The sequence below is a fragment of the Monodelphis domestica genome, chromosome 4 (genome assembly GCF_027887165.1).
Source record: "Monodelphis domestica isolate mMonDom1 chromosome 4, mMonDom1.pri, whole genome shotgun sequence".
Classification (NCBI taxonomy): Eukaryota; Metazoa; Chordata; class Mammalia; order Didelphimorphia; family Didelphidae; genus Monodelphis; species Monodelphis domestica.
The window spans coordinates 132,729,061-132,756,314 of record NC_077230.1 but is presented as its reverse complement, the minus strand read 5'-3'; the positions used below and the strand labels follow the sequence as shown (position 1 = coordinate 132,756,314).

Here is a 27,254-nt window from a genome sequence, read left to right as displayed (position 1 = left end):
GAAGACTCGTGCTGAGCCCATAGCTCTGCCTCTCTTGCTTCTTTGGGCATAGCTTCTATGGTCCTTTTTACTTTTATCTTCCTATTACTTTCTTCTGCCTTCCCTCTTCCTGGGTAGGATTCCTCTCTGCCTGTTCACATTCTTTTCCTTCCTCCATTGACAACTACTAACTGCCCTCTCTTCCTAGATACTTCCTACTCTGGATTTCTGTCACTCTCTTCTCTCCAGGCTCTCTTCCTACTTCTCTAAGCACTCCTCACTGTTACTTCATCTGTATCATATCCTCCATATTTCTTTTTGCCCATAGTTTGTCCTGGGCCCCCTTCCTTTCCCTCCCTGTATTCTCTTTCTTGGTAAACAATATCTGCTCCAATAGATTTAATTTTATTCCATGTGATTGATTCATAGATCCATATATCCAGCCCTCGGCTCTCCCTTGAACTTTAGTCTCATATAAAAAATGACCTATTGGATATTTTTTTAAATTAGATGTCCAGGAGACATTTTAAACTCAAGATGTATAAAACAGCTCACTATCTTACTCCCAAACCCATCTCACTTCTAAACTTCCCTAGATTTGTCAAAGGCACCATATTCTTTTAGTTTCCCAAGTTTGTAACCGCACCTTTATCCTTGATTCATTTCTCTTCCCTACTCTACAAACTCAATCATTTATTAGATTTTCCTTTTTCTACCCCTTTATCTCTGGCATCTGATCCTTTCTCTCTACTCACATATCTAGCACTTTAATTGAAGTCCTTGACACCTTTCACCTAGATTATTGTAGTGGTGTGGTTTGTCTCTGTGCTGTCTCCTAACTCTCACCTCACATATCCGTCCCATGTGCTGCTGCCAAAGTAATAAGTCTGATCGTGTTCCTTCTGTACTCACTGTCAGAATCTAAGGCAGCTTTGACTGTGGATCGTTTCATTCATTGTGTTTGTATTCCTAGTGCCTAAGACAACATCTAGCTCATAGCTGACACTTAAATAGATGCTTGATGATTGAAATACTTCAATTTTTCCCCCCAGCATAGGCAATATTCTCCTTATAACCTATATATTCATAACATATATGACCTATTAAGAGTATAAAATATAAAGGTGACTACCACGTTCTCTATGCTCTGTGTTTGTATGTTATAAAATTGATCTTGAATTATAGTTATTTATTCAATAAAAGTAAGACAGAAAATTATCACCAGGTCCCCTTTAACTACCAGTCTCCCAGCCAAACTTCACTTCTTCAGTTCCAAGATTTGGTCTATTTTACAAGTGCCAGCATGGGAAAGATAATATCGGGGTCTGCCGGGCTGACAGAGGAGAATCCTCGCCCACAGGAAAAAGTAACCTCTGCTACTTCTCCACCCCATCATTTATATGGCCAGTGACATTACTCCTCCTGGGCTCTCTGAAAGGACAGTCTGGGTGGAGAGTCCTGACCTCCAGGCACATCATCTGCCAGCCAATTCAGGAAGTCAGGATTTCCGATGGCCCTGCTGGCTTCCCATCACATGACTTAGCATTCTTTCTTAATGTGCATGTGGTGACAAGGGGTCATATTTTTATGTTAATTTCACACTGGTAGGAAGTAAAAGCTTAATTTCTCTCATTCTTATTGGTAAGAATAACTTACAAGAATAGCATAGTAGATTACGAATTTTGTTAAACTCTTTACTTGTATCCATGACTCAGTTATTGTGAATTCATTAGCAAAAAAAGCTTTAGTTATAGTTTAAAGTCTATAATTTCTTCATAATATAAAAAATATCTTGCTGAACTCCTTTTGATTGCTAATTAGCAGCTTCTTATCAAAGCCCCAATGGAAAGTTCCCCAAACTATTCTCTTTGAGAGGGTCTCATATTTTGAAGTCCATCGTGCAGCTCTTCCTACCTTTCTGGTCTCTCCTACATATCAAATTCTTTTCTTTCCTCTGGAGAGTGATCAGAAAACTTAATTCAGGCAAAAATCCTGGCTGTTACAGATAAAGTTAAATATTGATGTTTTATGAATTTGTTTTTTGATTACATGAGTATCTTGTGGCTGAGATTATGTTTGGTAATTAGCCCTTAAGTTAAAATTGAGTAAACTCCCTAGTTAGTCCATGAAGAAACAAGACTCAGAAGCATTAGGTTTGAAGATGAAATCTATTACTAACAAACTTTATGAACTGGGGTAAGTTGCCTAGGTCTGTTTTCTTTGGACCTTATTTTCCTCATCTATAAAATGAGTGGGTTAGACTAGGTCTCTAAGGTCCTTTCCATTTCTAACAAGCTTTGAATACATTAATTTAGATTCAGGTGCAGGTTGTAATAGGTTCTGAAGCATAACATGAAAGTGAAGTTTTAGGAACATTTCCCCAGGAATATTGGGAGACAAGTTCAGAATATAAACTATGACCAAGTTAGGCTTTTAATTCTACCCTATGGAACTTGAACTTTATTTGGATGACAATGTGGAGCTAATGATAGTTTTTGAATAGTTGGAGTATATTATCAGAATTTTATTTTAGGAAAATTAACCTGAACTTAGTATTTTTGATGAATAGAAGCAGAAAGTTAAAGGAAACTGAGAGATCAATTAAGAGGCCATGGCAGTAGTCATGGTGAAAAAGAATAAAGTCATGACCCAAGATCACGTTAGTGGTGATAGAAAGGTGTGCACTGGTACAAAAGATGACAGTGTAGTAGAATTGGCAGAACTAATTAAATTATTTACTAATTATTAATACACTGATGAAATAAACTCTTCAGCCAAGTAACCAGAAAAATGATTTTGTATAAATAGAACTAAGGAATTTTGGAGAAATAATTTAAGGAGGGAAAATGATAAATTAGGTTTGGGACCTGTTCATTTTGAATGATCAGCAATAAATGCACCTGGGTAAAGATTAATTCTTTCTTCACTGTAAACTTTATTCCTAGTTCTTTTCATCTTTCTCTCTAGTATATCTCTAACAGGCTCATAAAGTATATAAATTGCATGTGGTGAGTTGAAATGGCATACATTTATATACTTTACCATTTTCAGATAAAATGTCATTATTGTATATAGGTGGATTCATAAATAGAGATATCTTTATATGCAAACATTATGTAAATATTCATATACACAGCTGTATTAAGAATCTATCACGTGCTATTTTTGTATTATAATACAAGACAAAACACATGTATTTAATGCCTACTTTGTGCCAAATACTGTGTTAAGCAATGGGGATATAAATAAGAAAAAGAAAGATACTGTCTGTCATCAGGAAGCTTACAGTCTAATGAAGGAAGATGACATATACATACAAGGAAAATGCAAAGGGATTGGGTTAGGGTGTGAGAGAGAGAGAGAGACAGAGAGTCACACACATTACATTTCAAATTCCAAATTCTCTCCTTTCCTCCTGTCTCTCCCTCATTGAGAAGGCAAGCAATGTGATACCCTTTATACATATGAAATCATGCTGAACATATTTCCATATTATCCATGTTGCAAAAAAAAAAAATCAAGAAAAATAAGTGAAAAATTGTTTCAGTTTTTACTGGAGAGTTCATTAGTTCTCCCTCTAGAGGTGGATAGTGTTTCTCATTATCAGTTCTATTGAATTGGCTTGAATCATTGTACTGATCAGAGGAGTTAAGTCTTTCAGAGTTCATCTCATTAAATATTGCTGTTATGTATAGTGTTCTCCTGGTTATGCCCACTTCACTTTGTATCAGTTTATAGAAGTCTTCCCACGGTTTTCTGAAACCATCCTGCTCATGATTTCTTATAGTACAATAATAGTATTTTATCACTGTCCTATACAACAACTTGTTTAGCCATGTTGATAGGCCCATTAAGAGAAAATATAAAGGGCACATAATCATGGCAGAGTTAAATCTAAAAAATGTTTAGCTGATAGGAATTGATGAATTGGCTGGGCTTCTGAGCCCTGTTTAAATGGAGGCTTTGTGAGGATTGTATTTGCTTTGTGTTATAGCTCTACAGTCAGCTGTTATAAGGAAAGCAGGAGCAGGAGGTCCTGCAAGGCAAAGAGCAAGGTTCCAGAATTCTAGGAGAGTGACAGAGCTTGGCTTGACTGTTGATGTTAAGGGTGACAGTGAGTCTAGCTCCTTGAGTGGACCTCGTGAGTTGGACTAGTCTCCCTCTCTTGTGACTATATCCCTTATCCAATGGCTGGTTCCTGTGTCCCTGTGTGTATCTTGTGTCTGATAGAGTGATTCCCAAAAGAGCTGCTCAAGACATCCAAGTGCCAACTGTCAGTGAGAATTCTTTCCTCTTGTCTTGGTCCTGCTACCTTCAATTCCTTAGCACTTTTGTGTATTAACTAAATGGGGGTGGGGTTAATTTAGCTAGTTGTAGGAATTAGATTTGTAGGTAGAGAAGAATTAAATAGTGTAGCTTATCAACTTGATTTTGTGGGAAAAGGTTATTTATAGTTTTTAGATAGATCATCCCAATTTCCTTCTCTTCCTTTCCTTATCTTAAAATAAACAATTATTTTAGTTATATATGTATGTATATATATATTTGGGTACATATATATATATAATTTCAGTATATCATTTCACTTTGCCTTATAGCCCTACAGTCAAGGGTAGAAGGTACTTAAGATACTGATCAGATACAGGTACCAAAACTAATGCTACCTCCAAGATGATGGGTTATGATGATGGAATTGAATCCAGGATATATAGCTGATGGGGAATGTTTAATTACTCTTTAAGATGAGAGTGAACTTTCAGGGATCATAAGATCATTAGGAAAATACTTGGGAGAAAATTTCTTTAGGTATTAAGTTTTGCATTTGTGTTCTTTCTGCATTTTGTTACTTATTTGACAGTAATGAGCTGAATATCTAATGCTTGTGTCTCCTTACTTTCAGTGCAATATTTTGTTTTTCTTCCAAAAGCATCATGGATGGTTGTTGTTTTTTTTGTAATTTACTTATTTATTTACCAGTTGCATGTAATAACAAATTTCCACATACATATTTTGAAGTTATGTGATTCAAATTGTCTCCCTTCCCTTTCCACTCCCAGAGCTGTTAAGCAATATGAACTGGGTTATACATGTGTTATCACACAAAACATATTTCCATATTGTTCAGTTTTGTAAATGAATAATCATAAAACCAAAACAAACAAAAAAATAAACAAGCGAAAAATTGTATGCTCTCATCTGCATTCTGACTCCAACAATTCTTTCTCTGAAAGTGTGGACTTATTAAAAAGAACAAATTTTAAACAATATTCAGTATTTGTGCATTTCTTTAAACTAGTTCATAGTTTTACTTTCATTTATCACTTAAAGTAGAGTTTTGAAACTCATTATTAAGAGTTAAACAGGGTGCAGCTGGATAGATTGTGAGCTAGGCCTAGAGACAGGGGGTCCTAGGTTCAAATCTAGCCTCAGACACTTCCTAGCTGTGTGACCCTGGGCAAGTCACTTAACCCCTATTGCCTATCCCTTACTGATCTTCTACCTTAGAACCAATACAGAGTATTAATCCTAAAATGGAAGGTAAGAGTTGGAAAAAAAAAAGATTTAAATAAACTAAATTGTGATCCATTGCATTTTTCTGAAGCTACTGAATGAGATTAACAAGTCATCACCACCAAAATTTGTATTACCATGTGCTGTGACTTTTTAAAGTAAATTCCTACATAAATATATTTTTGGATGTGGTCGTATAATAAACAGTTTAATGAAAATAAAGTAAAAAAAATTGTGAATATAACTAAAATTTACATACTTTGAAATATCTGTATATAAATGTGCGGTTTGAAACTTAACATGTTTGTATTCTGAAAGCTGGTTTGTCAGTTGTTTGGAATGAGGAGCCCATTTTCCAATAAGAGCAGCATTTTACAATATGTTACCAAACCAGCCCCTAAATTTAACCCATTTAACACCAAAGCTAGCTAAATTATAGTTTTATGGTGCTGACTATGCCCCTGAACTTCTTGAGTTCTTCTGATTTAATGGAGAGGCTGCACCAATAGGGATCTATAGCCAGCAGTTTGGGCCATGCAAGATGAGAGGACAGCCGCATTAAAAAAGATAGGATATTGTTGTGGGCACTGTGTTAACAAAGGCCCCTTCATCAAGTAATGGGGTCCTGAAGAGCAGGTAAAGGAAATAGCATTAAAGGTTAAAATTTTTAATTTGACCTATACTTTTAAAATGCCTATCAAGATAAGTATCTTTATTGAGGAAATTATAAAAACTCCAGAGCTACCGATGAGTTGTCAGCCTTCATCAATGGACAGAGTTTCCACATGAGGAATTCCCTACATGAGTGAAACCTCAGGTTTTGACATAAAACAAAATAAAATAAATTTTAGTTCTTGATTTTTAAGTCAATCTAGTTACAATAACAGCTAGAATTTTAAAAATTAAAATTTTTGTTTATGAGAGTTTAATCATACTTCTCTGAGACAGTATGTCTAGATTAGGAATTTCTGCTGCTTAGCATATTTAGAAAGACAAATATTATGGAACAAGCCTCATTACTTTTTAGTTTTATTGTGTGTGTAAATTGTGATTGTTGGGCTGCTTATGTTTCTCTGAAGAATTGTGTCAGTTATAACCCTAAAAGCATTGATTTATCTAACATGCAAATATTACATTTCTCAGTACTACTTAAAAGCTAACAAGAGCATAAAGCAATTATAAAAGTTCACATAAATTAATTCTTAGAATATCTCTGACTTATCAGTCTCTTTGAGAAAACGTGGCTGGATTTTCTCTGTAATAATTTGTTTGAGATTAATTGAGTGTGTTTTTATATTTAGGCAGGTGCTGTAAAGGACTATATTAAACTGATGCTTCAGAATGATTTGCTTAAATTTCTAGTTTTTGCTCATCATTTAAGCATGCTCCAAGCTTGTACAGAAGCAGCTATAGAAAGCAAGGTATGTTTAGTTTTCATATAAACTATTTTTGTATTCTTCTAATGCAGATTGTTTATGAATAGCAGTTTGTTTTAATTTACCTTATGGAGAAAGTTATGCTAAATTTTTATTTTTGGTCATTAGAAATTTAGGCCTTGTTAATTACATTATTTTTAAACTGCTTTGTTACAATTCCATATAACTTTGAATTCATTCAATTAAATCAATATTTATTAAATAAATACTTTGTGTGGGATGGTATGTTAGATTCAAAGGGTAGAAAGATGAATATTATTGTCCCTCTCCTCCAGGAGCCTACAGTCTGGTAGGAGGAAACCATACTCATACTAATAAGTATAATACAACTTAATTGTTATGGATATAAAGAAAAGATCCCAAGGAGGTTCTTAGGGAAACTGGAGGAGACATAGAAAAAATTATTAAGGGTCATAGGATATTGGCAGAGCTCAAGTTCCAAAAGGTTTCAAATGAGAAAGATTTCAATTATAGTATATATAGGCCCAGTCACAAAATATACATCTGTGATTCAAGGACCAGCCTAAATTCAGAGGTTTATCACCAGCCAAGGAATGTTAAGGTGAATTATTAAATTATAGTCACTCCCCAAACTATCAAGTTGTAGAGGAGTTATGATATACTTTGTAGAAGGCAGTACCCACACCAATGGACCATGGTTCTTTGAAATATAAGATATTAGGGGACGACTGGAAGGGACCTTACTCAGTAAACTCTTCCAACTCCTTATAACTCTAGGATCAAATGTAAAACCCTTTGGCATTTAAAGCCCTCCGTAACCTACTCCTTGTCCTACTTTTCCAGTCATATTAGATTTTTTTCCCTTCCATGCACATCATTGTTCAGCCAGAATGGCCTTACTGTTTCTTATACTTAACATGTCATCTCCCACCTCAATGGCGGGACGTCTCTTCTTCCTCGCTTATATCTTTCAGAATCTCTAATTTCAGTCAAAGATCGACTTAAGTGCTACATGGTCCTATCTAACTCCTAGTACCCTCCCTAATATCACCTTTTATCTTTGATGGGCATTTTACACATACCTACGTATATCTACATGTTTTCTCTCCCAGTAAGACTGGGAAGATTCCTCAAGAACAAGGAGATTTTTACTTTTGTTTTTATATGCTCAGTGCGTAACACATGGTAATTGCTTAATAAGTACTTGTTAGGAGTATAATTGTTTGAAGTGATGCAATGGTCAAGTGGATTACCAATAATAATGTTTTTTAATGTAGTGACTAAAAAAGAAATCATCATCTCCCAGTCCCTAAACCCATTTTCTCATCTCAATAAAATAATTTGTGTGGCATAGCAGTGATAAAAATATGAGAAGGAAAATAGTGAGCCTTTGTAGATAATTTTCAACAACATATTCATATATTTATAACTATACAATTGACTAAGAAAATATAAGATACCACTGTGTCAATTTTTGTTGACTTAACTACCATATCCCTTGACCCAGTAGAACAATACCAGCCCTAAAACTTGTTCCCAAATGAAATAACTTGTACATATATGACAAATATTGCAGATATGGCTGTGGATATGTATTTTCAGTGGTTTCATTGAAATTTTTATTTGAAATGTTAAAATTGTTTTTACATATAGTCTTAAAAATACTACAAAATATTACTGGAAAAACAAAGTCATTTGCAAAGTCCAAATACCGTATGATTCGTTATTTATGCAGAGGTTCTAAAGAGGCTTCTGTTTTGTCAATAACATTATGCCAATTTCATTGAGCTCCACATAATAAAGGGCCTTCTTATTAAGATTCATAGACCTTAGTGAGTGTAAGGAGGCTTCCTCATATTACAAGAGATAAATTTTGCATTTTGTTCAGCCTATTCTTTTGCATGTTAATATCAGAAAGCTCCTTAAGAAACTATTAAAAGATATCTATTAAATATTTACATTTTTATTTTCATCAATCTCAATTTCACTTTCATGTGACTGTAAAGATCACTTTAATTAAACAGTTCAGTGAAATATGTTCAGTTCATAAAGTATTATTTAGAAAAATGTTAATCTCATGATATGTAGTAATTCCACAAAATCTTGCCCAGACTTGACTGTTTTCTTTGTGCATCTTAGGTTCGTTACATTAGAATAGATGGAAGTGTTCCTTCTTCAGAAAGAATACACCTGGTTAATCAGTTTCAAAAGGACCCTGATACCAGAGTGGCTATCCTAAGCATTCAGGCTGCTGGCCAGGTAAGAAAAAATGTGAGGTTAACAGAGCTTAATTTGATAGTGAAGAATAACTCACTATAACCCTTTAGTTGCAAACAATAATAACATCACAGCCATGAAAAATACTGGACTTGAATTCAAGGGGGAGATCTGCCTTCATCACTTATTAGCTATGTCTTTTTTGCAATTCACTTAACTTTTCTCACCTTTAGTTCTCTCATTTTCAAAATGGAAATGGTATACTGTATATAGTATCTAAAAGTTAGGATTTGTGAATATAAATAAGGTAGTAGATATTTGAGAATACTAAAAATCTTAGACTCTTTAAGTTTCAAGTTATCGTTAGTAATCATGTTATATTGAAAGAGAAGGCCAACAAAACCATTAAAAACAAGAAGGTCACTATGAACTACTATGTGAAAGCCACTGTATTGTTATCCAAGTTTGCTCTTTCTGTGGTTTCATTTACTTGAAGTCATTCCAGGGGAAGAAGAGAAACATGAAGGGGGGCTGCCACTGGATGAAGGAGGGGGTGGGCACACAGTTCGTGCACTAGAGGTCCACCTATGGTGGCATCCATCTGTGAGTCAGTTCTGCTTTCACTTGGAAGCATTGTTATTTTTGGTTTTGGGGGAGTGGTTTATGGGAGTGGGAGAACATTAAGCACCAAGCCAAGGGTCAGGAGTAGGGAGAGAGAGTATATATATATAAGGTAAAGTTAACATAGATGTTAAAAGTTAAAGCAAGAGCTGCCTGCAGTTTTAGGCATCCACTGGGGGTCTTGAAACATACCTCTTGCAGTAAAAGGGAGACTAATGTACAGTGCTGTATCATAATGTACAATATACCTTATTATTGCATTTATGATTGGCAGTGTATTTAATTTATCAATTAAACTTTACTATACATATGTATGTATAAGAAAATCACAATATATATTGGTTCAGCAAGTTTTTGCTTGCATATGCATTTTCATCCATCCTTGATAGATCTTGCAATGTATCTTCCACAGATATAGAGGCCCTACTATATACGTCTTTTGGTTTGGGGTTAACAATTGGTAAATAAGAGAAGTTTACAAACATATGAAATCATACATATATGTGTGTGTAACATTAGCTCATATCTTTGGGTAGATATAATACACACTCATAGTAATTCTGCACTTGGAAGTGTAGTTATAAAAGGGTTGTGCCCCCAGTTAAAGAACTTTCTAATGATCAATTTAGATTGACCTCCGAGCTCTGTCCTAGGAAAGGTCCCTCTTTCCTATGTAGCTCCCAGTGAATCTTCATGTTACAAAAAAAAGAGACATTAAGTAACATAAAAACAGGCTTGACTACATATGTTTATCAGAAATAATATGTCTTGCAAAAATGTTTTTTTAATGTTTTAATTATATTTATCTCAATCACCAAAAATTTGCCATCTCACCTTCTCACATAAAGTCTCATTCTTTTCTTTGAGACTTTCACCCATCTATTAGGAGGTGGATAGCTTATTTCATCATTAGTCCTCTAGAATTGTGGGTGATCATTATGCTGTTCAGTATTCTTGAGTTTTTCAAACTTTCTGCCTTTTCTATATTACCATTTTGTAAATTGCCTCTTGGTTCTGTTCACTTCACTCTGCATTATTTCATACTTGTTTAGCCATTGGTGGCCACTCTCTCAGATGCCAATTCCATGTGACCTCCAAAAGAGCTTAAATTATTTTTGTATATAGTTAGTTACAAGTTTATTATGTATAGGACTAATCTCTTCTTTTTCTAACAACTCTCTAATTCCTCCTTCTCCCTTGCCTATTTTCTCTCCCATTTTCCTATTGAGTTAAATATATTTCTCTAACTTACTGTCTGTTTCTGTGTGATTTTTTTCCCTCTTTTGACCAGTTCAAATTTGAGTAAAGGTTCAATTACCAGCTGGTACCCCTACCCTTTCTCCTTGTTTTTATAGACTTCTACTTGCATACTCTGATTATGTGAAATTATTTTCCTTAACTTTCCTTTTCCTTCCCTCCTACTATATTACTCTCCCTCTATCTGTTATTTTAAGACCACCAATATTCTGAACTATTAGGAGGTAGTTTTATCAAGTACTACTAAGTACCACTAAGCATCTTATGCCCTGTTGATCTTCTGTTTCTATAGCTGTGCTAGTTAATGGAATGGACCAGTCATCCTCATCATAACAACAACTTGTCTACCTAAATCTGAACCTCTGAGCAGCCCAGACTGGCTAGTAGCATTTATATAATCCCTCCTATACCCCACCCCACCCCAGGGAATGGAGAGAGATTTGGTTCACAGCTTAGCTTAGTTCCTGTTTAACCAAAACTATATCCAAAGTCCCCACAGGCTTTCCATCCATGACCCTGGCTTCTAAGGTCTTCCCCACTGGGTAGGTTGGCTACCCATCCTTGGCTCTAGGCTTCCCTTGATTCAACCATCGTTGTTGGGAACTGTACTCTATGTATCTAGATTTTAAAGAACAAACAAAACAGACCTCAGGCCCATTTCTTGGGGCTACCTTGTTAGTAGGAGAGAAGTTTCCCAGCCTATTACATGGTATTCCCACTCTGGCTGACTAATACCCTCACTCCTGGACACTAATAGCAAGGTAGTTGATTGTGCCTCAGAGAGGTAGATTTAAAGAAGCAGAGAGTTATAGCCATAAAGCAAATAGAAAAGAGCCACACAATAGGCTAAAACAGAATGGCATCTCCTACATGGGTACCTATACTATAGGTGATTCGAGCATGCAGCAAAACCCCATTGTACTCATTAAAAAGAGATCTATATAAAAACAGGAGGCAACATGATAGAACAAATAGAGAACTGGGTTTCAAGTGTAGGAAAATCTAGATTCATTTTTATTTTCTTACTCATACTATATGAATCTGGGCACATTTAACTTCTCAGGGCATAGGCAGCTCTCTTAAGATTATATATTGCTAAAAAATCCTAGAGATTCAACCAAAAAGCTAATCGAAATAATCAACAATTTTAGCAAAGTTGCAGGATACAAATAAACCCACATACGTCATCAGCATTTCTATATATTTCCAACACAGCTCAGCAGCAAGAACTAGAAAGAGAAATCCCATTCAAAATCACCTTAGACAAAATAAAATACTTAGGAATCTATCTGCTGAGACAAACACAGGAACTATATGAACACAACTACAAAACACTCTCCACACAACTAAAACTAGACTTGAACTATTGGAAGAACATTAACTGCTCATTGGTAGGACGAGCCAATATAATAAAAATGACCATCCTACCCAAACTCATTTATCTATTTAGTGCCATACCCATTGAACTTCCAAAATTTTTTTTTACTGATTTAGAAAAAACCATAATAAAGTTCATTTGGAAGAACAAAGGATCAAGGATATCCAGGGAAACAATGAAAAAAAAAAGGAAGGGGGCCTTGCAGTCCCAGATCACAGACTATATTATAAAGCAGTGGTCATCAAAACAATTTGGTAGTGGCTAAGAGACAGAAAGGAGGATCAGTGGAATAGACTTGGGGTAAGTGACCTCAGCAGGACAGTATACAACAAACCCAGAGAACCCAGCTTTTGGGATAAAAATACACTATTTCATAAAAAACTGCTGGGAAAATTGGAGGACGGTGTGGGAAAGATTAGGTTTAGATCAACATCTCACACCCTACACCAAGATAAATTCAAAATGGGTGATTGACTTGAACATAAAGAAGGAAACCATAAGAAAATTAAGTGAACACAGAACAGTATACATGTCAGTCCTTTGGGAAGGGAAAGATTTTAAAACCAAGCAAGACTTAGGAAGAGTCACAAAAGGCAAAATAAATAATTTGGAATACATCAAATTAAAAAGTTTTTGTACAAACAAAACCAATGTAACTAAAATCAGAAGGAAAGCAACAAATTGGGAAGCAATCTTCATATAAACCTCTGACAAAGGTTTAATTACTCAAATTTACAAAGAGTTAAATCAATTGTACAAAAAATCAAGCCATTCTCCAATTGATAAATGGGCAAGGGACATGAACAGGCAGTTCTCAGCCAAAGAAATCAAAACTATTAATAAGCACATGAAAAAGTGCTCTACATCTCTTATAATCAGAGAGATGCAAATCAAAGCAACTCTGAGGTATCACCTCACACCTAGCAGATTGGCTAACATGACAGCAAAGGAAAGTAATGAATGCTGGAGGGGATGTGGCAAAATTGGGGCATTAATTCATTGCTGGTGGAGTTGTGAATTGATCCAACCATTCTGGAGGGCAATTTGGAACTATGCCCAAAGGGCGATAAAAGACTGTCTGCCCTTTGATCCAGCCATAGCACTGCTGGGTTTGTTCCCCAAAGAGATAACAAAGAAAAAGACTTGTACAAGAATATTCATAGCCGCGCTCTTTGTGGTGGCCAAAAATTGGAAAATGAGAGGATGCCCTTCAGTTGGGGAATGGCTGAACAAATTGTGGTATATGTTGGTGATGGAATACTATTGTGCTATAAGGAATAATAAAGTGGAGGAAATCCATGGGGACTGGAACAACCTCCAGGAAGTGATGCAGAGTGAAAGGAGCAGAACCAGGAAAACATTGTACACAGAGACTGATACAATTGAAGGTAATGGACTTCTCCATTAGTGGCAATGCAATGTCCCTGAACAATCTGCAGGGATCTAAAAAACATTATCCACAAGCAGAGGACAAACTGTGGGAGTAAAAACACCAATGAAAAGCAACTGCTTGACTACAGGGGTGGAGGGATATGACAGAGGAGAGACTCTAAATGAACACTCTAATGCAAATACCAACAACACGCAAATGGGTTCGAATCAAGAACACATGTGATACCCAGTGGAATCATACATCAGCTATGGGAGAGGTGGGGGGCAGGAAAAGAAAATGATTTTTGTTTCCAATGAATAATGTTTGAAAATGACCAAATAAAATAATGTTTAAAAAAATAAAGAGAGAATCTAAAAAAAAAAAAGATTATACATTGCAGAGAAGCTGTGAATCTTCATTAGTATAAGCAATTTCTCACTATGAAATTGCCACACCAGTGAAATCAAAGATCTGGAATTTCATGCATACATACATACATGCATACACGCATACATACATAAGTAGGTAGGTTGATACACATACCCAAGTGAGTTATGTTTGTGTATAGTGTCGTTATAACTTATGAAAAATTTTATAGTAAAAACCTATTTCATTAGATAATTGTATGCAACTTACTTTTTATGTTCTAATCATTTTTCCATTTTCCCAGAGCAACTAATAGACATATTGACAGACCAAATAAATTTGTAGACAACACCAAGTTTAGAGGGGTTGTTCCTGTGATCGATTATAGTATCAGAATCAGAACAGATCTAAGTGGGCTGAAACTCTGAGCCAAATTTAACTAAATGAAATTGGATAAAGGTAAATGCAAAATCCCATATTTGGATTGAAAAACAAAAACAAAATCTAGCCTTACGTGTACAAGGTGGGGAAGGCACAGCTAGATAGCTTCTTAGTTTTCAAAACAACATGAGTTCATAGTATGATATAGCAGCCAAAGAAGCTAATCAGCATCAGGCTGTGTTAAAATAGGGTTTGTGCCCCAGACTATGGGAATAATAGCCCTCTCAAATTCTTATATTGGTGGTCCAAAGTTATGATATCCTTCAGAATACCATTATTTTAGGAAGGACATTGGCAAGTTAGAAAGTATCAAGAAGAATTCATGCCAAATAAGGACTGGTTAAAGAATGGAGGGATCCATAATCTGGAGGAGAGAAGACTTGGGGATAGCGGGAGATAGATGTATCACAAAAATTATCTTTAAGGGTTTAAAGGACTATAATGTGGTAGAGAGATTTTATTGACTGGGCTTGACCCCAGAGGACATAATTAGAAGCATAGGGTATGGAAAGTGTAAAGATAAATTTAGGTTTACTGGTAAAGAAAAACTCCCTAGCAAAGTTATATAAAAGTAGAATAAAAGGGGGCATCTGGGTAGCTCAGTGAATTGAGAGCCAGTCCGAGAGATGGGAGGTCCTAGTTTCAAATCTGACCTCAGATACTTCCCAGCTGTGTGACCCTGGGCAAGTCACTTGACCCCCATTGCCTAGCCCTTACCATTCTTCTGCCTTGGAGCCAATACACAGTATTGACTCCAAGACGGAAGGTAAGGGTTTAAAAAAAAAAAAGTAGAATAAATTTCCTTGGAAGATAATGAGTTATTACCCATTGAAGGTTTTCAAGTAGAAAGTAACTCTTAGTAAAGTGCCTATAAGATTTGGTGAAGGCTTTGAAATTCTTGTCATTGATTTTATATATGCTCAATGATGTTTAAAACAATTTTTGTATATTGAAATAAGTGGGTGATATGTATGGGAAGGTTTGTGTAAGTGCTGTATCAAGTTTGGATACACCACTCAGGGTAGGCCCAACAGGAAGCTTTTAGGCCAAAAAGCTATCTGACTAGTTAACAAACAGGTAAAAGCATTAAAGATATGGTTTATTAATATTCACATAAAAGAAGAAGGGAGGACCAGGAACAAAGGAGTTCCTAAGCTCTGAACTCTGGATTCTCTATCCCCCTTTCTATGGGCCTCACAAGAGGCCATCTTCAAAGATCTTCCAGCTGCCCTTCACTATACTCTCTATCTATAAACCCCACACTGTTTATCTATCTGACCTAACTGGTCCTCCAAATTAATGGTAGATAAATTTATAGTTCATCAAAATATGATAGCTCTGAACTCTTGGTGAATTCACCCTCTTAGGCCTAATCCAAGGTGGCTCCAGACCTTTCCCACAGACAGGCTTTACTGGATACTGGCAATTCTTTTTTTTCAGCAGTCAGGAAACGCTCAGGAGACAAGATCTCACAGGAACACAGGTAGATGAATATTTGGAAGCAGGGTTGACAGGATCTTAGGATCACAGGAAAGCAGGAACCTTTGGCTCCCCAGGGAACAGGTAGGCCAATTTCTACTTGGCTCAGACAAACCAAGCCACAGGAAGTAACCTCTCCAATCTCCTTGAAAAACAGGAACTCACAGCCCCAACTGTCTCCCTGTGCCCCATTTTATCTCTTCACCAGGCTCTAGAATAGTTCTATGCATGTGGCAAGACCCTCTTTGCAAACTCTTACCTTTAGTCTCTTTTGCAAAGTCTTTCTTTCTCTCACAATATTTTGTATGATGCTTTAAGTTAAAGTCAACTTTTTAATCTATAAATCTCTTTATTCAGTCACCATCATTTGAAAATATATACTATTTTGTTATTGTCCTGAATGTTTATTTCCTTCCAGATGTTTTGGCCATTCTTATACAATATGCTTAGAATCCAGCCATAATAGAATCACCATTTCTTTTGCTTCATGTTGCTTAGGGTTTAACTTTCACTGCAGCAACTCATGTCATATTTGCTGAGTTATATTGGGACCCAGGACACATAAAGCAAGCAGAAGACCGTGCTCACAGAATTGGACAAAGCAGTTCTGTAAATATCCACTATCTTATTGCTAATGGAACACTGGATTCTCTGATGTGGGGGATGTTGAATCGTAAGGTAAACTAACTGGGTTACAAATTTATTTTGTTACAAATAATAACCTTCTTGAAGATGAGGGTTTAAAAAAAAATTTTTTTTAGTGGATGTGCTCTAGAGTAGGCTTAAGCAAATCAAGATGGTTTTGAGTAGGAAGGGGTTTAAAAATTATCTCCAGAACTATATCGCACTCTGAATTCCTATGAAGCCAAGTAGTAATTCACCTCTAGTGAAACCATGACATAAAGGTGTCTAACAATCTGATCTGCACAGTAGAGGCTTCTAAGGGATTTTCCTTCACTTCCTACCTGAGTTAACTCTCCTTTGCAGGGTTCTTCCTTCTTTGGCCCTGCTTCACTTTGGGGATGAAGATCAGCATGTACACCAGCAGCCTCAAGCCTTATTCTTGAATTGGGAGAAGAGAATCATGCCAGTTTAACTAGCCAAAGCACTCCCTCCCCTCATTCAATATAACCCAGCACACATTTGTTAATTTCTTAATATCTGGAAGTCAAGAAGCAACATAGCCTAGGGGATAAGGTTCTGGGTTTGAATTTCGGGATATCTGGTTTCAAGGCATGGCTCCTACACTTGCTGGATGAAAGGGAGAAGCCACTGAACCTTTATGAGCTTCACAAAATTATAGAGGGGAATGGATTTGTATTTTGTGGAGAGAGTTCCTAGACCAGTGATGGCAAATCTTTTAGACTCCGAGTGCCCAAACTGCACCCTCACTCTGCAAATGAGCTGCCTCCTTACCCCAGACAGGGGGTGGGGCATGTCCTCAGACATGTGGAGAGCACTCTCCAGAACACATGTCATATATTCACCAATGTGGTTCTAGATATCTACATGTGGGTATCAGCCAGTCAACAAATATTTATGTATTATTTATTTTGAATCCTTACTTTATGTCTTAGTAACAATTAGTCTGAAGAGCAAGAGCTAGGCAAATGGAGTTAAGTGATTTGTCAGGGTGTTACACAGCTGGGAAGTGTCTTAGACCATATCTGAACCCAGCTCCTCCTGACTCCAGGCTTGGCACTCTTTCCAGTGTGCCACCTACCTGCCCCTCAGCAAAACATTTATTAAGCACTTTGTATGTGGCAGGCACTATGCTAGGCAGTTAGGTAATGCAATAGATAGAGCATTGGGCTTGGGGTCAAAAAGATCTGATTTCAAATCTATCCTCAGACCCTCATTAGCTGGAAGATAATAAAAGGATCTATCTTTTTTAAGTGCTGTTGAGAGGATCAAATGAAATAATAGTAAAGTGCTTAGCACAGTGCCTGGCACACAGTGGGTACTTTATAAATACTTTCTGCTTTTCTTTCCTGGGCAGAGAAAGGCAAAAACAAAGTTCCTATCCTCAAAGAGCTCACATTCTAATGAAGAGATAACATGTGCACCTGTGTACAAAAACAGGGTAGACAGAAAGTATAACAGATAAGTATAAATGTGATAATTTACGGAATAAGATAGTAATAACAACTACAGAGAATCTAAATTTTTATTAGTCTATTTTATACTGAGGGGATTATATGCTTATTTCTGTGTTTTAGGAATAACAAGTTAGGAATTATAAAGGATGTATTGAAAGGAGAGAAACATAATCTCACTGTGCTGGGTCTACTTCACAATGTTATAACAATTCATTAAGAAAGTACTAGTACTGTATTACTATATAGGCACCATGCTAGGTATTGGAGATACCAAGACAAAACCAAAAATAGTCTCTTGCCCTAAGGAGTTGATAGGTTACTTCCTAATCTATAAAATAAGGTATTTGAATTATATAATATATTTAAGGCTCCTTCCATTAATAAATTGCATTATTTCATGATTTATTTAGTTTTTCACTTAATGCAGTCTTGAATCAGTGCAAGTTTCTTGGGACAATATAAATACTATATAAGAGAAGGGATCCATAATGTAAGGGAGAGGGCATTGGTCTTGGAATTAGGAAGATCTGGTTCAAACCCTACCTTAGACATTAGACATTTCCTAGCAGTATAAACCTAGCATGTCTTTTAATATCTCTTGTCTTAATTAATTGTCATCCATACAATTAGAAGGTTGGACTTGATGACTTCTATATTGCATTTTAACTCCAAATCTGTGATAATATGATCCTATGATATAACACACTCTGGGGCTATGGTTTCAAATGAAAGGTCTCCATTTTTTTTAAATGAGTTTCAGTAAAATACACATATTAAGAAGTTTTAGATTGTCTATTCTGAAACTGAAACAATGAAGCAAGGCATTTGAAAGAATATCAAGGATCAATTTTCTAAAAGATTTATCATGCCAATAAAAAATGCATCCTTAAAAAAAAGAAAAAGAAGGGAGAGAAACATATATATATATATTCAAACCAGTTAAGAGGTTCTTGAAGTAATCAAGCAAGAAAGTATGAAGGTCTGAATGAGGATAGGAGGTTTATAAGTAGAGAGAATGGAATAAATGTGGCAAATTTCAGGTAGGAAGACTGAGAAGACTTGACAATTCATTTTGGGAGTTAAAGGGAGAAAAGTCCTGGGTGACTAGAAATTTTAACCTCAGAAGAAATAGGAAAATTTTAAGAAAGAAAATCAGTTTTAGGGGAATTGTAATGAGATATGTATTTGGTATATCTATAAAAGTGCCACATAAGCCTAGGGAAGAGAAAGTGTCCAGAAGGAGAGAGCTTGTTTGGTAGTATGAAAAGCTGCACAGAGGTCAAATAGAATGTGGAGAAAGGGGACAGCTGGATAGCTCAGTTGATTGAGAGCCAGGCCTAGAGATAGGAGGTTCTGGGATCAAATTTGACCTCAGACACTTCTGAGCTATATGACTTTGGGCAAGTCACTTAACTCCCATTGCCTAGCCCTTACCTGTCTTCTGCCTTAGAACCAATACATAGTATTGAATCTAAGGTGGAAGATAAGGGTTTAAAAAAATGTGGAGAAAAAGGTATTGGATTTAGTAGTTTAGAGCTTTCTGGCAATTAAATTAGTTGTGATTTTTCAAATATACAGATCTTTTCTAGAGTCTCTTCTGATGTCTAATCTTAATTTGGAGATAGCAGGTCATCATAGACTGGAAAAGCTTTACATTTAAGTTGGCAATGGGCAATATATATATGGGGGTGTGTGTCTACCTATATATATGTTCTAAACTAGCATTTTGGACAAAATGTTCACACTGACGAAGTTATGGATTAGTGAAGGTAAAGGTGCAGACACTCAAAAATTCCCAAAAAAGAATATTATTTAGACCCCAAATAGAATAATAGGCAATATTCTTAAGAAATTAAAACATAAGCAACTTTTAATGAAATCTCAATGTTGTCTGAGACCTTTCAATTCATCAAATATAAGTATTAACGATTAGGTATTATAATTATTCTGCAAAATGCTACAGATCGTGTCATTAACATTAAAGCACAAAGAAGTCTTCATAGTGAAGAATGTCTGATTAAGTGTAAGATAAAATTAAGGTTTCATTAACTTTAATAGCTCCAGTTAGATTTGAAACTGAAACTCATCTGTTTCACAATCCTACAGGCCATCGTTACTGGTAGCACATTGAATGGTAGGAAAGAGAAACTTGAGGCAGAAGAAGGTGATAAAGAAAAGTGGGATTTCCTGAAATTTGCTGAAGCTTGGACTCCGAATGAAAATTTTGAAGAAATCAAGAATGAAGTTTTGTTCACCCATGTAAGGCCACCTGAATTTTTTTTAAGTCTTTCTATATTGAAATCACAACCACTTTATAACAGTCTTCAAAGAGGCAGCTATATGTTAATGAAGAAGTTGTTCTTAATTTATTTTTCAGTCTTGTTACATTCTACATGATGTCATTTGGAGTTTTCTCATAAAAGATAATGGAGGGGGGCAGTTGGGTAGCTCAGTGGATTGAGAGTCAGGCCTAGAAACAGGAGGTCCTAGGTTCAAATCTGGCCTCAGACACTTCCCAGCTGTGTGACCCTGGGCAAGTCACTTAACCCTCATTGCCTAGCCCTTACCACTTTTCTGCCTTGGAACCAATACACAGTAAGGGTTTAAAAAAAAAAAGATAATGGAGTAGTTTGCCTCTTTCTTCTCTAGCTCATTTTATAGATGAAGAAACTGAGTCAAACAGGGTTAGTGATTTGCCCAGGGACACAAAACTTCATCAGCATCTGAGGTCAGATTTGAACTCAGAAAGATGGGTTTTCCTCATTGCAGGTCTGACACTCTCCTCTACACCACATAGCTGTTGAAGACACTTTCAAATTTTGATAAGGAAAAAGAAAATAATACAAAAAATTGCCATTCATGTAGAAGGTACTTACTGACTTGCCAAAAAAGACAGCTCTCAAATTTACTAGATCATTTTTCTCAAATTGTGTTCTATTGGCAGCTAGTAAAAGTTCTGTGTTAAAAAGTTAAAACTGGTAGCCATTTTCCCTATAAAGTATTAAAAGCGGGGCAGCTGGGTGGCTCAGCAGATTGAGAGCCAGGCCTAGAAAGGAGAGGTACTAGGTTCAAATCTGGCCTCAGACATTTCCTAGCTGTGTGATCCTAGGCAAGTCACTTAACCCTCCATTACCTAGCCCTTCATGCTCTTCTGTCTTAGAACCAATATACAGTAGTGATTCTAAAGAGGAAAGTAAGGGTTTTAAAAAAAGGCACTCATAAAAATATTTAAAACAATTATATTTAAATAAAAAATAATTTCTACATGTATTAAATTTTCATTATGGAAATCATTTAAATTTTCTGCATTTTTCTCTAAAATTTCCTTAATTCCCTTTTATCTTAGGACTATTTGGTACCCTAACCCTTTCTTTATGTCCCACCTTTGTCAGCACTCTGACCCTAAATTATCACTTTTAATTCTGATAATATATTTCAAGCTTAGGTCACTAAAATCTTATTATTTTTCCAAATTTTATTTATAAAGAAGCATGCTTATTAGTTACAATTACTGTAGCCTTGGAAATATGGTAAAGGAATGGTATTTTAAGTTGTTCTGAGTCCCACATGGTCATTCCACCAAATAAATTAGAAGGAAATCATTATAGAAAGTCAATATATATTGGGATGAGGCAGTGTTACAGCTTTTTGGGCAAGAATAGAAATTGTTAGCAGGAGATTGTCAGTCCCCATGTTCAGAGAATTGGTATTTTAAATCATCATTAAGGGTGATGAATTCTAATATAAAATAATCCAAAATTAACTGAAAACATTAAGGCTTTTCCTATATAATGCCAAAAATCCTGCCAATTCCATTTAAGCAATCACACCAGTCTGATTGGCATCAGAGAATTTTTAAAGTTCTAGTTTATTTTTCCTAGTTCTATGGGAATTCTTTGAATTTTTTATAAAACTCTGAAGTAGCACCATGTCAGATTTTTCTATCATGGCAAACAGCATAGGACTGTCAAAAAATTTTCATATACTAGAAAGAGGGTGAGGAAGAAGGGAGCTAGCATTTATTCAGTATCTGTTAATATTTCAAACATTGTGCTAAATGCTTTACAGATCTGACCAATTGCCACATCTTGTTGATTTTACCTCATTTATCTCTTCTGTCCCTTCTCTCTACTCACAGAGTACTAAAGACACTCATCATTTCTAACCAAGACTATTGCAGTGGCATCTTAATTGGTCACCTATTATCTAGTCTTTTTCTTCTTCCTCTGCACAGTTGGTAAACTGATATTTCCAAAGTGAATAGTTAAGTTTAACCATTTAACCACTATGTATTTTAAAGTTGTTAGCCTTGGGTTTTTTTTTTATTTGAAGTGATTTATGCATTCTTTCACTTAATATTCTCCTTTCCATGTTCTGAAGTTTCTTGTATATTATTTCTTGAATTATGGCATTCATGTTTGTTGACTTGTGTTCTTTCAGGAAATCTATAATCCTTATGTTGTACATGCTTTCTGCATTAAAGTTATTGCTTTTGCACTTCTGCTGGGTCGGGACCAGAGTGAGGTAAAGATGGAGTTGAGTGAGAGAGAGAGTGAGAGGCAGAGACAGAGGCAGAGACAGAGACAGAGGCAGAGACAGAGAGGATGGATTGTCTGCCTTCTCAGCTCTCCCTGGCTAACCCACTCTGCCCGCCTTCAAGATCCTTAACTTCTGTTCTCTCAGAGACTTGGCTGATTTCGTTTGTCACAGACAACTTCTCTCTCTCTGGGGAGAGGAATGTCACTTCCCTCCTCCCAACTCCAAGTCTTTCTGCCTGAATATTATGGAGTCAGTCTCTTGCTCTTATGAAAACGGTTTATTTCTAAGGGAACAACAATAAAGGATGGGGCAGATAAATTCAGGAATAAGGCAATAGGAAAGAGGTAGTAAGGAGTCCCTAAAATAACTGAACCCCTTCTCCCAAATTCTGGCCAGTTGACCCCTTGGGGTCAGTTGAGATGAAGCCCTGACTTTCTGACTGTCTTGGTTACTATATCAAGTTCAGGACTTTCGGGGATTTTAGAGGAATCTTCTAATAGTGAATGGCTTTTGGTAAAGTCTTCTTCACTTGACTGTCTTCTTGGGGTACTGGGTCAGGAGTCACAGGAAGATGGTACAGGATCAGAGATCTGCTCGGACAACCTTCTTGATGGGCTTCCCACAAAGAAGGTTCTCTCTAACTGTTCAGATCAGCTTACTTTCTCCCCTACCTTCAGAATTCTCTCTCTTTCCTGCCCTTCCCCCATTCCAGCAGAATCCTCATTTCTCTCTTCAAATCTTACAGATCTTCTCTTACAATTCCCAATCAATTGTCCTCTCTTTTGTTTCTAGATACTAGAGTATCTGATATATTCATTTGTTGTTTATGCTTTCCCTGTTAATTTATCTGTTTCTGCTCAAGGTCTTTGAATTTTCTTCCTCTTGAAATCTTTGTTAATTTGGGGCTCTTTCCCTCCTTATTTTTCTCTGTTATTCATTTTCTTTTCTCATGGTGGTTTCAATCAGGGCTGAATCTCAAAGCATCTTAGCCTCCTTTCTCATCTGGCAATATACAATTCAGTCTAAGTCTCTGTTTCAGCTCATTTTGGGGCAGACAGAACTGGCCCCGGCTCTATGTTGAGTTCTTTCCCTCAGGCTTCAAGGAGTGCTATTTCATAGCCACACACACACTGTGTCCTGACTCATTCTCCCTATACCTCAGTTCCTTCCTAACAGTATAGAGCACTGAACACAGGTGCTACTGCAGCTGACATTGATAGCTAGTTTGGACTTTGGATTTCTGTAGGTTCAAGAGGAAGAGACCAGGAGCTGATTTGTGAGATTGAGCAGACACATGTTCTGCCCCATTGCCTCTGTTCCTCCACTCTCATGCAGAGACCTTTTGTAGCATAGAAGACTACAGCCCATCTGGCATCTGAGGCCTCAGCACACTTGGCAGCCTAGACCCCAGATATATGACACTGAAAAATGCTGCTTCTTTCTTTAGGGATTGGAGTGTGGGGTCCGGTTTTGTTGCAAATCTTTAAGCTGGGTCAGCTGTAGCCTTGCTGCAGGTAGTGCAGCAATCAGTGGGATGGGGGTGCTGAGTTAGCCGAAGAAAGGCGTTAGTTCATTGGTTTCTTTTTTAAAGCCTTCTTGGATTTCTGGTGTCCTAAGTTATAGAGACAGCTGAAGTTATTCCATCTATAGTGCATAATTTCTGTTCTGGAGAGCTTTGAGAGGACACGGGTATAAGAAAATGCCTAATCTTACATCTTGTTGGATATGTAACTAGAAATTGATAAATCACTCCATTTCCCAAGATGCAGAGTGATTGAAGTCATTCAGCTTATCCAATGAGTCAATAATGAAATTCAAAACACCACTCCTGTATATGGTAGGGACCTAGCAGAATTTTTTGAGTTGTTAAACCTTTTGAAACACTGATGAAATAATAAAACTTACTATTTAATCTTGATTTTTGTACTGAATCCTGACTATGAAGAATCAGGTCATTGTGAGAAGAAGATGCAGTATTCTTATTTATTTGCTGGATTATCTTAAAATATAATAGAAAAGAAATGTTTTGCTAATGAATTGTAATATTACTCTGACCACCATGTTTTTTACTCATGAAGAAAGTTTGCTTTTTCTATTGTGGAAAAATTTACTATTCATATGGGTGCAACAGACTGTCAAGATCTGTTTACATAACACCAAACATTTGGCTTTGGCTAGAAATTTCATTCAATTACCTGTTTTTGAGAGAAAATCACAGCTATTTTTATGTATTAAATAACTCTTCCATGTGCATCCTTTATAAGTAAATTCTTATGGGTATGTTTTTTAAATTTTTTTAGTTACAAAAAGGAAAGAGCTTGTTAGAAATTAAAGAACTATATAAACATGAACAGTTAAATAGTCTACTTTTCATGTAACTAAAATATTTTACAATCACCCATTTATAAGCATATAGGGTTTTTTTAATGATCTGAAATTCATTCCATTAGAAACATAGTAATTGATGTATCAAGATGCTAATGAATTTTTATCAGAATTGCCTTTTGTAAGGAATCTATCTTGCAAGGAAATCAATCCCTTTTTGTTAATATACTTTTGTTTAGCCACAACCATAGTAATCTATCAAGTGCTTATCTTGCATCTATTGGTTTTACTAGATTTCCTTTTGCTCTCCTCCAATTTAATACCTTATGTTTATCCTCGCCATTGCCAAGAGAATCATCTCAGAAAAATGATAGTTTACTTTAGTGTAAAACAGAGCAAAAAGATTATTAGATCCCTGAACTTTTTGGATAAAAGTTCACTATCCTAAGCTTTTTAGGTTTTTATTCCTAGCATTTTAAACAAAAAGCAACATTGAATAAATGGAAAGCAAAGCAATAACTTAGTTGCCAACTGTATAAATGAAGGGAGGAAAATACAGTTCTTTTTCCCATGTTCGGTCTGCCACATGGACACATTCCCTTAACCATATTTCATTGTTGCCAAAGAACCTCATGCTGAAAATTAATATTTTGCTACATTTAGATAACATTTAAGATTTTTAAGTTATCTTAATTTTCTTTTTTTTAATTTTACTGTTTAAAAAGTCATTTAAAAGAGTTATTTATTTCTAAAAAATAACAAGACTCAATTACCTGTAGTTTTATATTCATAGCACTTGACATCCTGCTTACAAAGAATGTAGCTAGAAGATAATTTTTTAGCTTAATCTTGTCATTGATTAAATACTGGAAATGTATTGGCTCATCTAAGGTTCATTTTAGTAACCTAGTTTTCTCCCTTCTGCGTTCTTTATCATATGTGAAATGGATCATAAAATACAGTTAGTATGTTTAATAATGATTCAATTGACCACTTATTGGACACCTACCATGTGCTAAAAATTGTGCTTAGCATTGAGTATACAAAGATACAAAACTACAGTTTCTTATCCCAAAAGTTAGTTAATTAGAAGTAAATACAGTAATGCAGGCATATGTCTAAGCATCATACAAGAAAGACTAGGACAAGAGCAAAGTAAAGCTCTTTAAAAGTACTGTGAAATATAAGAAATTTGAAGAGTGTAAAATAACTTTCAGGCGGGCCACTCAGAAAAGATATGATTTAATGGGTATCTGAGGTAGGCCTTGAAGGAAGAAAAGAAGGGGGAGGGGGCTTGGTAAAGGGTCCTGTAAACACCAGGAGCTATCTGCATAAATAAGTGGAGGCACATGGAGATCTAGTATGGGAAATGGAAAACAGGACGGCTAAAATGATCTTGCTTGAGGGAGCTGTGTTTAAAAAAACCCAAACAACTTTGAAGATGTAGATGGAGTCAGATTGTAAAAGGCCTTAAATCCTAATAAATTCACATTTTGTCTTTTAGGTAATAATTGATGGTTTTTAAGTATGAGGGGCTCATCTCTGTATACACACACACCTAGAGAAATACTATTTTGACCCATCATGTGAAATGAATATTTGACAGTGTTAACTATTTTCTACTCCTGGATATTCTTCTTTTCTTTGGGTTTTTCAGTATTACTTTTCTTCTCTCTGAGAGCAACTTTTCAGTCTCTTACTAGCTCATCATTTCTGTCACTTCCCCTGACATAGTATCCCCCAAGGCCCAATCCTGGGACCATCTTCCCTCTCATTTGGTGACTTTATCCTCCCTAGTGGATGCAGTTATCATCTCTATGAAGATGATTCCCAGGTCTGTATGTTTAACCCTAGTATCTCCTAAACTCCTGCCCTATGACATTTAAGTGTCTATTGTACATATCAAACTCGGTGTTTTGTAGGCTTCTCAAGTAGAACTCATTACCTTTTTCTCAAAACCTATGCATCTTCTTTATTTCTTTATTACTGTCGAGGTGTAGTGTTGTGGAAGAAAGATTTGGAAGGAAAAGTTTGCAACAGAGCTGGAGTAACTGGGACTACTGAGCTGTCATTTGAGGAGAACATTCTAATTGGAATGATAACCAGAAAAGGCTATTGGGAAAGGAGGAGACAAACTGAAGTCTTGGTCTCTTTGCCTTGGAGACAGAAAGGAAGAAGGGTCTGTTGGCTTGGACCAAAGTCCAGCTTTCTCTAATTTCTCTGCTGTGCTATAGTGACTGAATTTCCAGACTTGTTAATGAATTTCCCAATCT

At 36.0% G+C, this 27,254-nt stretch overlaps 1 protein-coding gene across 5 annotated transcripts in view; it reads left to right on the top strand.

Annotated features, from left to right (window-relative positions):
* ZRANB3 (zinc finger RANBP2-type containing 3) overlaps positions 1-27,254 on the top strand; it is a 210,242-nt gene that overhangs the window by 137,376 nt on the left and 45,612 nt on the right. For all 5 annotated transcript variants that reach the window (XR_008911173.1, XM_007494093.3, XM_007494092.3 and 2 more), the window contains exons 9-12: positions 6,792-6,911; positions 9,027-9,146; positions 16,517-16,696; positions 20,224-20,376. Coding sequence is in view for 4 of the 5 variants with exons in the window: in XM_007494093.3 (XP_007494155.1) it covers positions 6,792-6,911; positions 9,027-9,146; positions 16,517-16,696; positions 20,224-20,376 (573 nt within the window). In the remaining variant the exon portion in view is untranslated. The remainder of the gene's footprint in view (positions 1-6,791; positions 6,912-9,026; positions 9,147-16,516; positions 16,697-20,223; positions 20,377-27,254) is intronic.